Below are 17,958 nucleotides of genomic sequence, written 5' to 3'. Positions count from 1 at the left end.
GATTTACCAGCCAATGAGGGGAAAGTCCCACCCACAAATCTTTTTCTAATATTTCTTTTCATGACTTCCTGTATTTCCATCCATCTGACAATACTAGAAGATAATACAGGACCTGAAAGAACACAACCATCCCTCTGTCTCCACAGTATCAGTTTTTTCCTTTCTTCCTGTAATCCAGATAAATAGGGAAAACAGGAATTCGGTAACACTTCCTGTGTCTTCGCAGCTTGCCATAGGATTAAGTCCAGTCTTCTGTTGCAGCATAATATCCCAGAAAATTCCTCTCCTGCTGCTCATTTCACAGTCCCTCACATTTGCCTCAAGCCCCCAATTTATAATAAGACTTCATCACTGCAACTTGTTCTTAAACATAGTTAGCTTCCCTACATATCTGCAGTGGTATCCTTGCCACAGAAAGCTATGAATCGAAGGGAGCAATATGAAGGCACAATGCAGGAATATTCCTGTACCATCCAATCAAGATGTATCAGAAAAGTCTTGCCAGTAGCCTGATGCTGTGATGCCCAAGACTAAATTAAACTAACAGGGCCTCTCATGACTTCTTGTCATTGGCATCAAAAATATGATGAATATAAATGATCACACAGAGAGTGTCACAAAAAAGCTGTTATTCCAACCATTAGTGAGGTGAAGGCAAGCTATGTCCATGGAGATTTGCAATTGGTCTTGCCTCTGCCCTTCTCGTTCCACCATCCCAGAGTGCAACTCCTGGATGATGCCTTGTGGCCCATCTGCAGGGAAAGGTTAGCAGAGGTTGTGGCCTCTATCAGATTTCTCATTGCTTGTTACTCCTAGCTTGGGGAAAAAACCTTAGGAAATGAAATGCGTGTGTTTTTTACTTTGACAGTATGAGGTAACTGTGATTCTCCAACCGATGCTTAACAAACATGTCCATAGAGCATGTTGTATTTTGTTGAGCAACAGCAACACATATGCAACCCAGAATTTTGAACATCTGGGTTTTCTAACACCATGTAGTTTGTGTTTACTCATTAGGAGCTGAATATTGCAACGTGACATTCATTTATTTGTGCACTTCCATCTCATTATTTGGTTCTCAGATAAATTTGTTTCAGTGTCCCAGAGATATCAGATACCACAACAACCCCGACAGCAAGTGTGGTCCCAGGGTCAGCTCTGCACCTTCACTGACTAGAGGCCCTAAACTACTTCTACAGCTTCTGCCCTAAGCAGAACACAACTACTGGTTCATGAGCTTTGTGCCCTGAGTTCAAACTTGGTTGTGTGTTTTGTTTAAGTTCCTGCTGAGCTTGTAAGTGAGAACCTCAGCGCCTGCCAGAAACAACTGTCTAGGGACGTTTCATATACAGTCAAAAGGCTCTGACTTCCTCACTTATTAAGTAAATTTTATATATTATCTACATACTTTTAGTAGTGACAGCTATTTATTGACCTGACAGAATGTGTTGCCTACTGTTAACACTCATTTTAGCTGTGATAATTAATAATTTTAATATTTAAGTTTAATTATATGTGTAATATCCAACTCTTCAATTATTCAGTCTCTGCAGAATGTTTTTCATTAATACCACACATCCTATTAACATATTTATGAACACCTTTTATGACTTAATGTGGCTTAATTCTATTAATAAAAACTAATTTTAAAGTCATTATCTTTTTTAATTATACACTAACTTCCCATGTAGATTTTCCAGCTCCAGCATGGCTCTGGAAGAGAACCACTGAGGTTTCTGCAGTTCTACTCTACTGGCTGACCACACAGAAAAAAAATAAAACCTTCTTTACTGAAGGCATGAGTTTCTTTTACCTGAATAGCTGTGATCTGATAAATATATGAGTGGTCACAAGGACCTAGTGAATGATAATGTGTGGTTAGGGCAGCATCACTCAAGACTAGCACTTAAGTTGTTCACAGACTTAACATTGCCACTGCAGTGAGGACCTTGCAGCAGGAGATAAAAGCACTGTACAGGCTGCAGCTCTTCCTTTCAGCTTCTTCAGTATTACTGAGTAATCCTGCAATATTTATGCAGATAGATTAACTTGATTCAAGGAAAAATCAAATCTGCCAAATTCACTCAGATAACTGAGCGTGATGATTTAAATATTTAAAGGATAGGATTGTTTACTATATCCATATCTATTGAATAAACTAAACTGGGTCTTGAAATGAGAATGTGTACTCATAATCATCTGGCCTTAAGATTCACAGCCAGAAGACTATTACAGTAAATTAGTAAACTGATTCACTAAATTAATTTACCTGTTTCTGAAACACAACCTGTTTGTAAGTGTGGTTCTTTATTTTTTCCCCTCTCCCATTCTGTGCTTTGGCTAACTTTTCTCTGCATAGGAAAAATACCCTTTTCCATTCTTGCTATTGCAAGGGCAGTGTTAAATCTCAACCCTGTTGTGAGGTGTAACTGATGTTGTTGGAGAGATCCAAATGATGTAGAGATGGGGTGCTATTACAAAATCACAGCAAATTGCTTATGGATGTGATTTATTTTTAAGCGGTGAACAGTGGCAGAGTAACACAAAAAACACCATTAATGAGGTGAAGGCAAGCTTTGTCCATAGAGGGATTTGCAATTGGTGCTGCCTCTGCCCTTCTCGCTCCACCATCCCAGAGTGCAACTCCTGGATGATGCTTTGTGGCCCAGCTGTAGGGAAAGGGCTAAAGCAGCACCCCAAGTCCCGGAGGCATCCAGTCCACTGCTCTCCAGGGCAGAAACTTTGAGTGCTTCTGAATTCATTAACCATCTCCTGTATTAGGCTGAAATGTCTCAGGCCACTTACTTGCAGTGGCCTGTGTTTGCTAAAAAGCGTCTGATGTGGGATCATGGGCATAGATCTCTGTGTTCATCCACTCAGCTTCGATCCACAGCCTCCAAAAGGGCTTCCCATAAGGAGCTCCCCAGCACTGGTTGTGTACGTGTTCAACAGAAGAGCCCACATCTATTTCCAGAGGTCTTTTGAGACACCTCTCTATGACCCTGTGAGGCAATTAAATTATTATCTCAAATGGTAGGGACAGTAAAATACTGATGAAGCAGGGCCATAATTAAAGAACTAACTCAGGGAAAGGAATTTACTGAGAATGTCCTGGGTATAATAATGTAGGATCAAAGCCAGTACAGAATAAGAATGCGAACTCTCCAAGTCAGATCAATCACTTCCCATGTTTCTTTGTTAACCATATTTAAAGAATATGTTACATAAAAAATTGAAAAGTGCTTTCATCCATAGTGCTTGCTACAGATTAAAGCAAACACAAATCAATGTGTGTGGTTTTCTTGTTTCAAGAAAACATTCCACATTTTTCTAAAGGATTTTTAATTTTTTTTCCTTACAGAATACAGTTTTGGTTTCTCTGCCCCAAGTTTAAATTTTCCCTTTCTCTCTGTTCCCTTAGCTTGAAAACCAAGCAACATCTCTTGAGCTTCTCTAGATTTGGTCTTTCAAGCATAGCTAACAATCTGCTCTGTCTGAATTGTTGTAGTAATTCTCAAATTAGATCTCTGAACATGAAAGCATTTGTCTAAAAAAGTCTATACCAAGTACAGAAAAGGTAATAAAAGTGAATTTTACCTAAGCTGAGATCATTCAAAGCCTCATCAGATGGCCCTTGCGAGGACTCTGTGTAAGGACCATATCTGCTGTAAAAATATTTAGGGCATCTTCCATTTAATAATTAGGTAAAGTATACAATGGAAAATGGATATAATGAACCCAAAGGAACTAAATTGTTGCTCATCGGTAATGATCAGTAACATGAAAAGAAGTAGGGCATCAGAGTATCAATGGCACTGGGAACTGAGCCAAGCAGGATGTAGAGTTGTGCTTCCCAATGTTGGAATAGGTCAGTGACTGAATTTTCTGGATGTAAAATTAAACATCATTTACAGTGACATCTCTTCAGTGCTTGTGGATGTCTGTAGAAGCCATGCCACCAATAGTAGTTGTGGTGCCCATCTCTTCCAGTATTTGACCAGTGACAAAAATAGAAATGCATAATGACTTTGGTGACAGAAAGACTAGGTCTGGCATTGTTTCATACTCCAAATGTCAGTCTTTCTTAATGAATCATTCTATTTTTGTGAAAATGCTGAGCACAAAATTTAAAAGTAAAAGATGTTGGGACTGAGATGCATGTTTGTTTATGCATGTTTGTTTTCCTGTAGTCTTTCATGGCTTTGTTAACTAAATCTGGTTACCCTGACCGACCATCCTCAAACCTTGCAAAGACAAATGTGTCAAGCCAAAAAAACCCAAATTACTAGAAAGCAGAAAGATTCTACTCTTGAGCAAAGCTACATTTAAAGTTACATTTACAAAATTCTCTAAATATCCAGAGTCTCCATGAGTCACCAGTCTACTAAGTACAAACAGGCAAGCAGTATAATGAATGGGGTTACATTGAGATAGCAATGAATTAAATTAGATTTTCATTTTATCAGAAACAAAACTTCAGAATACTAAACTGATCACTTAACTGCATGTGAGGGAAAGTAGAAGTAGTTCATATACTAAAAAAACTGAATATAACCTGGATTTATTTTTGTAAATGTATTTGGAATGTGTGTCATTTCTGTACATAGAATTATCACTTTGCACCCATAGCACACTACCATCATAGCTTAGAAAACCGTAGGAGCAGTGCTAATGATGGAAAGGCTATCCCACTTGGTTGTGTCCACACTGATTGACCAAACAAAGGACCATATCACAGCAGAAGGTGCCTAAATCCATTGATGTTTGCTTCCGGAGCTATTGGTGTTCAGGGATCTGAATGGGGATGAATTCAGTGAAAGGGGAGGCAAGTAAAGTGTAATTTTAAGCTAAGCAAAGTGCAATTTGTGAGAAAACATTTACATAGCATATTGAATAATTAACAAGAAGTGCAAGTTTATAGTCAGAAGTACAGGCAGCCTGTAAGGTGGGGGCAGAGTCCATTACCAACTCACTTTCTGGGAGAGGCTGGGGGAAAGGGTGGCATATAGTGTCACGTTTCCATAAAGCTGATAGCTGGACAGAAAGTACCAAGGGTTCTTCTAACCATCAAAACCTTAGAGAATCATTTATTTCATGAGACAAAGGGTGCTGTATGTCTAGATTGTGGAAGTTCCAGGATAAAAGATTAAAGATTCTTTACATATTCTGAAATATCCCTCCTCAGAGAGTGTTAAAGAAAAGCTGCAGGAGACCAATGCAATCAGGAATATCAAAGACATGTCAAGCTATAATGAGAAAGAGCAAAATGCATTCCTGATGTAACACTGCCAACATTAGTGGATACTCACCAGGGGACAATTTGTCCCATTTTTGTTATTAGCAGCATCTGTAAGAACTGTTTGCTACCTCCTGGCAATCCATAATTTCAGACAAAAAATGGGGCGGGGTGGGAGGGAATAAAGTATCATATTTTTTATTTAATCAAAATCTCTTTGATTCCCTAGGAAAATAATTCTAGGAAGATATGAGAACAGCTGCTTAGACATTGCAGAAAACATTTCATTCAGACTAATGAAAGCATTCAAATCTTTAATATATTGTACATTATTCACATAATTTGAAAATTAAAAAGGCAGAGATTTTGTACATAAGTAATAAAATGTGATATAATTTTTACTCTTAACATTACTATGAATTATTCAATAAATTAATATTAATAGTTTATTGATAATTATATCAAATGAAAAATCACACGTCCTTGATAAACTACCAAGCAATTATTTGAAATATTTTGATGTTAGGGGAGAACCTATCCACAAATCAGGGCTCCAACCTCTTTTGACCTGAGATCCTGACAGAGTAGATAAGCACAGCAAGACTAGACTTGACAGAATCTTAGAAAGGCAATGTGTAAGGAAAATATAAGTAATGCAGGAAGTTAAATAAACTTATCAGGAGGCTGAGCTCTTTTCTCTGTCTTAGTACCTAGGCAATGCTCAGAAATTAAGATGGGCAGAGCTCTCTTCTCCATTAGCAGTAAAGCCAGGTTTCTTTTGTTAGTGATTCAGACATAAGACATCAGCAAGCACTGAATCCAGGTAGAAGAGTGAGCTTTAGTTAGGAGAGTATCAAATAGACACATGAGAGTAGTGCCCTCATTTCCATTCCATTGAACATGTGTAAGCTGACATAGCAAAAGAAATAATTCGTGTATGTGGCAGTTCTACCTCAAACAAAAAAACCTTTCGATGGAAAACTGCTGCTCCTGGTGTTTTCCCCTCATCACTCTTCTTCCAAAATGGCTGTGTTCATCTCCTACTTGTCCTCCCACACACTCAAGATCTTGTGTCTGTGGCGTCTCTTACTCAGTTAGTAATTTACTCCTTGCCTGGGAGTTATGCAAACCAGGTCATAGGTGAGTCATTCTTACACATCCCATGGAGAAGTGCCACCAACCTGCATGACAGTAGCTTGTGGAACCTAAAAACCACCCAGAAAACACCTACTAAATTACACCAAATGAAATGCTATCACAGTGACAGATTATGGTGCTGCTCCCAGCTCATTTGTTTTGTCTAAATTAGTAGGTCAAGGGAGATTTTATCCCTTCAAGGAAGGGAGGAAGGCATCTATTAGCCTTCAGTGAGATGTATACCTTTGAAAAACAATTTCTCTCACAATAAGGATGTTATCCATGGTGACAAAGTCAGAAACAAATTTAAAACTACATTGTCCCTAACTCTCCCCAGCAGTTTCAACTGAATGTGATATCCTTCTCATATGCTTGCAAGTTGTTTGGGCATTAGTAGTTCATGCTCTATTAAACAGTTCCTCCCAGAGGTAAAAGGATAAAAAAATAAAATCGGTGCTCTGTCTCTGTTTTAGAATGTTTACAAAATGCTTTGAGATATGTTGGAATAACAGACAGTAAAAGTAGGTTATGTTCACAATTAACATAAAGGTTTTATAAAAAACTTTGGATCAACAGAAAAAATATTCTGAAATATTAATAACCTTTCCAAAATGCAGCTAGAACCTGAGTATAAGCATAAAGAGAAATTATTAGTTCAGCTGCTCTGCAGGATAACATTTTGCATTTTTCTCCTGTTTGTATTAGTTATGGAAAAGCAATCATTTTAGTGCTGGTTGAACAAGTCCAAATGAACCCTTATGGCTTGAACACAGCTCTTTAAAAGGTTTTTCTTTTGAGCAACAAATTACTCATATTACTGCATTTTGCACTACTCTGGTAATTTTTATATTTTCCCATAATGTTCAAACATTAGAGAGAAGTCGCTTACAATACCCTCACATCAGTATTCTCCTCACTAGCGAGTGACATATTGCAACAATAGCTTATTGACATTAACTTCTACTAAGGCTGAGGATGACTTTCTACATAATGTCGTTTCATTTGAAAGAAAAAGCAGGTTAGGTTGGGTTTGGCTCTGTCAGATTGATGGTACTTAAACCTTAAAGAACATCATTTGGTTCTTACTTGCAAGTGTTGTATTGCCACAGAATATAAATGATAGTTTTATTTCAATTTTTTTCCCCAACTACTGGAAATACAGACTATTTTAAACATACTGCAGCCAGTGACCCACCTGGGATTCTCCTACAGCCAAAATTCCCTTACAGATGTGGCTACCAGTTTTCTTGTTTAGTTGGCCAAGTTGTCCTCTTTTTAGGGTTTTCTGCGGGAGAGATAAGATCCAGTAATGCAGTAATGCATATAATATGGTATATTCTAGTTTATAGATGCCTATATTTCACTATATATATTTCACGCCTATATATCACTATACGTAAGAGATACACTGCTTCACTTTTGTTGAAGTACACTGTAACCTGCTACGATTTCTCACTGCAACATTTGGTTGTTTTTCTGCCCCCTTTAAAAAAAGAAAATATAAGAAAAAAAAAAGAAACTTGTCTTGGGGGACAGCCCATTAATAAATCAGTTCTCTCATCTCTAGGGAATAAAACAGCAGGCCACTCACCCCCAGGTCTCTTCCCCTGAGCGTCCCAGAAATAACTGGTACCATATTGTCCTTCATGCCTCAGAGGAGCCACAAGAGGTGTTTTTTCCACCATTCTTCTCAATAGTGGCCCTCTGGCTTGTCCTCCCTGAGGAGGAACAGCTGATTTGAGCATAGTGGCACATTTTCCACAGAGGCAGTCTTGTTACCTGAAAGCATCTTGCTGCTGCAGGCCATTTGGTGTTTTTACTGGTGTACAGCTGATACTACCCAAAGTAACAAGTTATTTCTGTAATCAGAAGCTCTCAAAACCTAGGACAAGACTGGATAATGGCCCACTACTCTTCACTGCCATTCAGTGAAAAACATCTCATGGACAACTGGGAAATAAGACTGTAATTAAGAAATATATTGGTCAGGTCGACCCTCAGCACCACCTCTACCCTCTGGACAAGTGCTGACGCCATGAAAAGTACAAACTTAATTTTCTAAAGCTCGGGGTGGCTTCTTCAGAGCTGGCTCAGGTACCTTGCTAGTGAACGCAGGCGGCTTTATGCTGAGACCCAGGATAGTTTTAGTGACTTGAGCCCCATGCACAGTCCCTGATTCAAGTGTTAAACAGAATGGGATCCCCTGGATTTCAGATCAAAAAAGAGCCAGGGTAGGGTCTGTGCCTCCCCCATCAGGCTGTGGTCTTGTACCAGGGTAGTGGTGCTGAAGAGCAGAAGAACAAGCCCATCAAAGTCGATGCTTTCTGTAAGCAAACTCTTAGGAGCTGATCACTCTACATCCATGAGCCTTCCTTTTATCTTTTTCTTGCTCAAGTGCCAAGCAGGGAGCAGATGGTACATTACTCAGCCTTAACTGGAGGGTAAGAAAGTGTGATTTCTTTTTTTTTTTTAAATTCAGTTGAGACCCTCAGCCCATTTAGATTCCCAGCTCAAGGTTTATTTGTCTTACACAGAACGTGTACTTTCTATCCCTCTCAAATGCTAATCCTCTCCACACATATGCTCATTATGCAAAAGCATATGACAGATACCATCTGGGAAAATAAATAGCTCCTCAGCTAACAGTGCTGCTCCTTCCCTTTACGTCACCCCCCTCACTATTGTCTCTCCTATTTTTATCTGCAAGACAGCAATTACTCAATCTAACTATTAACTTAAAAGTGCCATTTTAGTCAAGCAAGCCACAGATCCCAGGCTGGGCAGTAAAACCCATTCTATTTTTCAAGATGGGCATCCTCATGAAAATTTGAAAGCAGTTGTAGCACTGAGAAAAAATACACATTACCTTTCAAAGGGCAGTTGATATCACTGAGAGATACTAGTCCTGACCTGCAGAAGTCCATGCTTGTTTTCTTAACTGGGTGGTCACATTTTGTCCCACATGAAACATGCAGCTCTTGCCAGAAGTTCCACCTCGTTTCCATGGATTCCTGTGATAGTCCTTTGTCTCTGACAGATTATTGCTCATACCGTTCAAAGACAGGCAATGGTGCTAAACAGAGAATGACATAAGCCAAGTTCAGTGATTTCTCTAACCTCTATGTAGATGGGTAAGAATAGGAGTCATGCTGTCATTAATCATGATGGATTCATTGTCTGCCAGAATGTTAATCAAAAGAAATTAGGATGTATATGCATTAGAAAGGCATCTCAGAATATTCTGATTTTTAGCAGTGGATTAGGAAAATCATTGCAATTCAGCAAAGGAGATGTCTATTTATCGAAATTAAACAGGATCTGCACAATCCAAATATATTGTGTTGAGGCTAAGTAACCAGGGGAAATTCAAAATGCACGACCAGGAGACTCAGCGGCTGACACTGTGATATAAAGGCAGAGCTTTGTAAGTACCCTATAAGAATTGTGGGGCCATAAACACTGCAATATTATATCTGTTTAGAAAAAATATAAGACAGAATTCAATGATGACCTTATCTGAGCTACAAATTCTTGTCAACTATTATATGCTTGTAGGGACATGTTTAATAGATGGCAGATAGTCTTTCTCATTTGTCCTCAGAGACAGCACTGATATTGCCCAGCTAAGAAATCCATTATAGAGCTACAAAAGAGGCAATTTGGTTTCATGAGCACGTGCCTTTATTATTTTAAGAATAATTTAACATAGGCAGAGGAAAGCAGAACCTGTGTGGAAAAAAAAAGACCAGGGTTTTCAGCATTTGCAGTTACGAGCTTCTTACTTCTCCTGAACTTTTTTTTTGGTGGAGACATTATTTTTGTTTTCCTCCCTATTGACTCCACTGGGAGTTTCACCTCACCTGAAACAGAGGGGTTTAAGTCTGGTATATGGTTTGGTTATCAGTGTTGCTCAGAATACATGTGCATGTGCAATACACACCCTGTGCTGCTGAATACACCCTCAACTCTCTTCTCTTTGTTGTTACAACAGACGAACCAAACTCCTGGAGTGCTCCCTCTGCCACCTCCCCAGGTCTGCCGGAAGTAGCTCTTTCCCTCGAAGACATAATCTCACCATTATCTTCATCACACATAGCCCCACCCTCTGACCCTTCTCACCAGATAAGCCTAGAGCCAACATGGGATATCAAGAGGGAACATGATGTAAGGAAACCAAAGGAGCTTTCGGTGAACGGTCACAAAAAGAAAAGGTTAGGAGAACAAAGAGAAAGGTCAGCAAGTCCTAAAAAGGTAGACAGGTCAAAGCATGAAGAGGCTTCTTGGAAAGGATATTCAGAAAGCAAAAATAAGACCACTGATGGTGGCAGGCCCACCTCAGAAAGCAAAGCGGTGGGACACAGCATTATGATCGAGGCTGGTGCAAGAGAGCACGTGTGTGCTGGAACCAGCAGTGATGAACAGTTTGGGAGGCTGAGGAAGCCAGAAAGCAAGAGAGGAGGATCTCTTAGCAAAAAAGAAGATCACAGATCCACAAACATCAGTGAGAAGAAGTCAGCTGCAGCACCTGACCATGTCAAGATCGATACAGGTGCTACCAAGACGTACAGTAGCAACCGCTGCAGCTCGCCTGGAAGTGATATGGACCACAGCCAGAGGGAGCCTGATGGGAAACCCAGCGAGTTCCCCAGGAAGGGACATCTCCACTCCATTAGCACTCGCAGCACCAACACCACTGTTCGAAAGGCAACGGTCTCCCCAGGGCCATGGAAAATCCCTGGCTCAGATAAGCTACCTAGCGTCCTGAAGTCTGGTACTTCTGCCATGAGCAGATAAGCAAGGGACTGTTGCCCTCTAACTGTCTCAAACTGACGCAGAACATTCTTCTTAGTTTTTGTCTCACATTGGTTTGTTTTAATTTATTTTAACTATCACACATATACACAAAGCATTGAGGAATGAAAACATTAGTGTGTAATTCCATGACAATGTGCACAGTATCTAATAAGTTCAAAAGCATATAGTCAACACAGAGATTTAAAATCGACCCTAAAGTCCCAGTTCCATTTTAGGGACTTTGGCAGCTATGGAAGAAACCAAAACACTATGAAGGACAGTACATCAGAGAAGGATAGTGCAGTGTAGCTTTAGCATTTTTTTCCCACTGCATGAAGGACTTGGATTTCATTCAAACTTTATATCAAGAAACTGGAACAAGTTAGAGCAATCACAAACTGGAACATCGCCTTAAATAAAACTGCACGGAGCAAGCTGAAAGCGAGAGAGGATCTTTTCGTGGAGCTAAAATGTTGTAAATAAATTGTTCTCGACATATCTAGACAGGGGTTAAAGGGTTTCTTTGAAGCATCTTTCGGGACTGTACACCCATGACACGTCTCCACTGTTAACGCTTTGGGATAGTCCACGTGGTACCCCGTAGCATAGTTCACTGGGCGCTAAGGGAGGAGTGGGGAATCCAGTGGATTAGTTTCTGTGATACCATTTCTACTGCCATTTTTGTGAACAAACTATGTTTCTGTACATTGGAAAGGAGTTAGGGTGGAGTTGTATTTGAAAATTATTCTCAAAAGCGATTTATTACAGGTTCCCCAAGTACTGTGAGGTAGCACACAAATCAATTGGTCAGGCTCAAACCCCAGATGTCTGCAAGGCCCTTGTAATGAAAGGAGGAGTGCTACAGAGAAAAAGCTGCCGTTTCCTTAAGGAAAGGCCTTTCCTTCCTGCAGAAGATGATAGCATCACTTATCAACAGTGCTTTGTTTCATACCCATCCACATTTATTTAGGACACTGTCACCTTTCATCCCCTCAGTTTGGCAGAGCAGGTGCCTTTCAGGCACATGTAAACAATAATTAGACTGGTTTCTGAAATACAGTTGTTGGTGTCCTCATTCAGTAAATTCAATATATTTCCATCTTTAAAATTGTTTCCATTTTATCATTTTTTCCCTTTCTCAATTTTTTTTTCTTTTTGTCTTTTTGTTTTTATCTTTCTTGCTTGTCTGTTTTGAATTTCAAGCCTTAAGTGCCAGGTAAACATTCCAGTCTGCCTTCACAGGAAATAACTCCGAGTTCAGTCAATCAGTCATTATCTTGTTTCAAAAAGATGCGTGTGTGTCTGTGTAAGTGTGCATATGCTTATTCGTCTGTCAAAATTAAAACAAAATCCTGGGCAATAATACATTGGTAATTTAAAAAAAAAAAATCATAAAGCTAAGTACTGTCAAAAATTCGTATTTAAAAATTATTGTTCACTAGCAATCTTAGTTCCTCACATGCTCTGCTGAAAAACTAGATTGAGATTGGCTTTGTTCCAAGAAATTAGCACATTACTGTATGTCTCAAACATTGCACTGGACTGTGAAATTTATAGACATGTTTCTTCCTGTCCAATTATTTGAAAAGCCTCAAGTCAAGGATTTTGCAGCTTTCAAACTTTTTTTTTTAGAAAGAAAAATCCATTTATAATTTCTAAAAAAGCACAAGTCCATGTAGCTGTTTATAAAACTCTTATTTAATGGGAAAAAAATAAATCTTTAAAAATAAATCTTTATCCCCTGAACTAGAATCCAATATAATTTGCCATTAATTTATTGAATCTGATTTTGGACAATGCTTCTGTAGTGTAGATGCACGTCCCAGTATCTTATTTTTATGTATAAAGAAAGCAAACAATGAAATCTGAAAAACAGTTGAGATTATGCTTGCATAAACTCTAATTTGCACAGTTCACAGCTACTCCTTGTGCAGTAATTGCTTTATGCGGCTGTAATCGATAACCTGTGAAGACAGCACATCATCTAAACCCCATTCCAAATAATATTTCTGTGTAGTGTTAGCTGTGAATTTACCCTGTACAGCTCTATCTCTATAAATATAATTCCATGTATTAATAGTCACAGAAAGGCTGTAAGTGAGCAACTATTTTTATGAAACGCACCACTATGGATAAATTAACTTTTACAGAAATCTTGTTTACTGTATGATATTCTAAACCACTGTCAAATAAAATATATATCCAAAAATCTTTCTTTTTTCAATTGTATATAGTCTGTGTTAATTTTGAGTAACAAGTGTTACCCTGAGAAACAATCATTTTCATGCATATAAGCAGAGTTAATTAGCTACTGCCTTACAAAAAAGGAAATTATCCATTTTGATTTCTTATTTCCAAAGAATGGTACAATTTATGAATATACATGTAGGTGACCAAACAAATTCCATAATGGCAAGTTAAGGCCTATGAGCTACACAGACACAGAGAAATGTATTCCTTGGTGGAGAAGCCTAAACTCTTATTCTCCTTCCAGTCCCAGGAGACATAGGGGTAGTAGACAGACTCCCAGCACTGAGAAACAACTTCTGAGCATACACTTTATATAAAAAAATAATCTGAGCATATACCATATTTACCACAGAAATCTGGCAGTTCTGACTAGCCCTAGGAAGGTTTTATTGACAAGCTGAATGAAAGGGGCATAAGTGCATTTCCAGTTTACTTTGCAGAGATAATGTCTTAGAAAACACCACAAGGGTATAAAAATATTGGTAACCAGACAGTCTTCTGGGGCTGAATACACTCCTCATTGAACAGAACAGAAAAATGCTCCCTACCTTCAGTTAGGCAAAACAAATCATCAGTTTACAGACTGTAGACACCGTAAGATGTGGAAAACTAGCAATATTTTTTCACACAAATGTGACATTTGAAAAAATAAATATTTCCTGTTTCCTTAAAGTATAATTTTCTTCAGAAAATAATTATTTGCCTTCATACAACCTGAGTCAACTTCTGCAGAGCCTTGTTTTTCAGAAGATTGATGTTCCACATAGGAAATTTCAACCAGCTGAACTAATAACATCATTTTGCATTACAATAAACACATAGCAATTAGGAAACATCTTTGATACTCAAAGAAACATTTACTGCTCTTTAAATAGCTGATATTTCCATGGCTCGAAATCCAAGTGTGTGCCTAATTCAGACCCAGAGGTATGGCAGGCAAATGTGCTGAAGCCATATAGCCTTATCCAACCTAACTTTTTCTGTTAATAACATCTTTTCTCTTTTAAACATAGTAATACAGCATTTGCATTGCAGTGCCATTCCTGTGACCCCTTTTAATCTCTCTTGTTCATACCTGTGCAATAATACAAGGAAATAGATGCTTATTTTGATGCAGACTCTCTGCTCCAAACTCCAGTGCAGCAGTGTAAGTAGGCTTACCAACCTATGATCAGCAATGCACATTTGGGGACAAGTTTTGGTAAAACCCCATAGAGAGATGCTGGTGCAGCCCTTTTCTTAATCAGTGGCAAATGTGGGCTCTGGGGCTCATTCCTTCTCCAGGTGTTTCTCTGCTTTAGGAAGTCCACACAAACTGCAGAGTCTGGAGGAGCAGGTTTTCAAACAAGTTTAATAAAAAAGCCATAAAATTTAATAACTCCCACAAGGTCTCACCAAAGATGCCATCCTCTCTTCCAGAAAGCTGCTGGACTGACAGCATTCTTCATTTAGTTACAACAGAGAACAGGTTGCACTTGTTTCACTACACTGTGGTCTTCTAAACAGGAGGGGCATATGTCCATGGGCTACAACCTACTCCATGGCCTCAGTGATAAGACTGCTAACAATTTAGCCCCAGCTAAATAGCTGCCTGCTAGGAATTGATGCAGGAGTTCAAACATAGCCCCATTTCTTCACCGATATTTTTCATCTGAATGTGCAGATGAATCAGCATTGCCAAAGAGCTGCTTATCTTCATCAAAGATGAGATTCCATCCAATTAGTACCATCTCTGCTGAACACAAACATCTCATGCTTAGCCCCCTTCATATCCTATGTGCTCTCAGCACCACCAGATCTATTCTGAATCTCTTCTTTTCCTCTACAGCTCCCCACTGCTCTTGTTTTTAATCCTATCTCTAAGGTAAGTGCTGCTGCCTTTCAGTAAATCAAATCTTCCATTCTTCATTTTCTCCTTCTGTCCCTCAGAACTTCATCTTCCTCTTTTTTTCTCTTTCTTTTGGCACTCTGTCACCATCTGGCATCATTTGTCACTCTCAACGTCTCTCTGCCACGTCTCAGCAGCTCAATGTGACGCACCTCTCCTAAGAGATGTCACGACCAGTTACACACCAAGACATTAACACGCTCCTGGGTGTTATATAAACATACAGACACACCTAATACCTTGCACTGAAGCCCAAATCACCTGCCTTGTCCTCCAGAAACCGCCAGTGGTTACTCATTAGACATACTAACTCTACATGCAGCCAGCAACTACCTTTGCAAGTGCAAATAATGTTTTATCTTCATTGCTAAATGTCTGTCGTGATAATGGTTCAAGCATTCAGGCTGGGTTTTGTGGATGCAACATGCCGTGATCTCTACTGGAAGTCTCTAAATTTGTTTTACAAAGGCAAGAACAGGCAAAGCTGCAGGCACATTTCTGTTTTAGCCTTTTGTACTCTTTTTGTACCTCACTGCTGCCACAGAAACCCAGAGCCAGAACTGCAGAGGCATAAGTAAAAAACACCTCAGCAAACGAGGATGTCACCCTCCAGGTTTCTCCTTGCTTGGAGGGAAGCTTTGCTGTGAAGGGGAACCGTTTTTTGACATGCTGCCATGGAGCTCAAAGCTAGAGAAGGCTTTGGACTTGCTGAGGGATGACTGATCCCATTAGGGATTGACTTCACATCTGTAAGTCTCCAAAAGAATCCTTTCCCACTTTGTCCTCTTGAAGCCTAGAATATTTTCTGTAATTGCTGCTAAAAAGGCCACAGAGGCATGGCACGCTGCCTGCTCTCATGACTAATAGAGGACTTGGAGAGAATTGTCATGGCTGTGTCATGTCACCTCTATCATACTCAAGGACTCCCAAGGCTCTTTTACTATCTGTGTAGAGGCCCAGAAAAGCAGACTCTCAGAACCAAACAATACCTTTACCTTCACAGTTGTCATCCAAACAGTGAGCCACTTTAATTAGCCGTCAGTCCCAAAGGGAAATCCAATGCACTATCTGGACAGAAACAGCTGTGCTCCAGCCAGGGCTCGCACATCACCAGTGCCCCAAGCCCCTCACAGGTCCCCTGCTCAGCACTCAGGACTGTCCTCTCCCTTGGAGCAACAGCCTCTCCCCACCACCCAAGTAAGTACCCATAGTCTCTGTGTTGCCACCACCCTCCTGGTGGCACATGCTCAGGGCACACATGCTCAGCCCAGCCTTGAGGGTTCTGCAATATTTTTCTTAGTATTTCTAACGACAGTTACGTGATCACACATTTATCTCCATAGCTGGTACCTGAGCTTAGAGCAATTTTTTTTTCAAAATATCTTGTCAAGACACAGTAGCATAAGCAATATCTCTGAATTACAGCCAATCTTACAATTATGTTCTGCCATTCCTGTCTTTAGTGCTTTTATGGCAGTAAGTCACTCTACCCGTTCAATTAATCAATAAGAAGAGTTTTGCTTACAAGGTATAAATGTATCTCTTTTAAACAGCTGTAGGAACACAAGTGCACAAATACCCACTCATACTCACACACACAGGAGCCTGGAGCATCATCTTCCACTCCCACTCAGGAACTGCCCAAATAACCATGTCTGAGATGGATGGCTGTCCCTCTCAGGAAAAAACCACGTATGGATGCAGACTAATCCAGAAAGCTATTGTTCATCCACAGATCAACTGCTGTAAATGTAGAAGACATTTAAACTGAAAAAAAAAATAAGCAAGAAATTGTGTGGGGAAAAAGAAAAGGAGTGATGGGACTTTCTGTGATGTGGCCACATGCTGACCTGCTCTTCGTCATGCTGACCTTTCAACTCCTTCAAGCATGAAAAATTGAAAAGGGTGATCTATTAAACCTGACAAATGTTGCAACAAAGCACTGTATGTCTTGGGGACAGCAAGAGAGTATCTTTGGTGATTACACTTCTGAAAAGAATTAATTTATTTAAGTAAAAGGCCTGGGCTGGTGCCAAGGAGAGGAGAGGAAACTGTCCTCCAAGGGCAACGCTGATGGGCTCCTCAGACACAGACTAATCCCCCAGTTTCTCCAGAGGTTGCAGCCATATTGAGCAGCATCAGCAGTGGGCTTGGACTGCCATGATGGGCTGGCAGCAGCAATTACTTTCCTGGAATGTAGGAAGGTTGAAAATCCAATCCCTGGGATGCTTCTCTTTATCTTTGTGCCCTAGGACTGGTGCATAGCACCAAGGGACAGCTCTGTTGTCCACCCAAAGATGTTGTAGATGTGGAAGCAGTGGAAGGAGTAATTAAAATATGAAAGTCAACCCAGACCTATGGTGAGAGCCCCATTGCAGCTGTAAGCTGGAAGAAAGGTTCTGAGCAACTGCAGATCCCCATCTACATCAAGAGTGAGATCGGGGCACTGGCATCTTTCTATCCTTTCTCCCTCAGTAAATTGAAGTCATTGCTGTCACTGAAGCCACCTGAATTATTTTCACTGCTTTTCTAACACTCTACAAGAAATGTGGATTTTACTTCCTGGACTGCCCTTTGCTCGAAACCAGTCAACAACAGGCACCTCAAGCAGTCCAAAACTCTCCTGCCGCCACCAGGCAGCAGGACTGCCCAT

The 17,958-nt window shown here is 39.9% G+C and overlaps 1 protein-coding gene across 9 annotated transcripts in view; it reads left to right on the top strand.

The window, feature by feature from the left end:
* Positions 1-13,376, top strand: part of MAGI2 (membrane associated guanylate kinase, WW and PDZ domain containing 2) — a 721,242-nt gene extending 707,866 nt beyond the window's left edge. For 7 of the 9 annotated variants that reach the window (XM_018068096.3, XM_018068097.3, XM_018068094.3 and 4 more), the window contains one exon: positions 10,365-13,376. In XM_018068096.3, the coding sequence (XP_017923585.2) occupies positions 10,365-11,167 (803 nt within the window). In that variant the 3' untranslated portion in view covers positions 11,168-13,376. The remainder of the gene's footprint in view (positions 1-10,364) is intronic. The other 2 variants (XM_018068101.3, XM_018068100.3) reach the window with 1 other exon arrangement.
* The last annotated feature ends 4,582 nt before the right edge of the window (positions 13,377-17,958 follow it).

This window comes from Manacus vitellinus, unplaced genomic scaffold, assembly GCF_001715985.3.
Source record: "Manacus vitellinus isolate BGI_N305 unplaced genomic scaffold, ASM171598v3 scaffold_13_pilon, whole genome shotgun sequence".
Classification (NCBI taxonomy): domain Eukaryota; kingdom Metazoa; phylum Chordata; class Aves; order Passeriformes; family Pipridae; genus Manacus; species Manacus vitellinus.
Note: the sequence above shows the minus strand (reverse complement) of the source record. Positions and strands in the feature narration are given on the sequence as shown.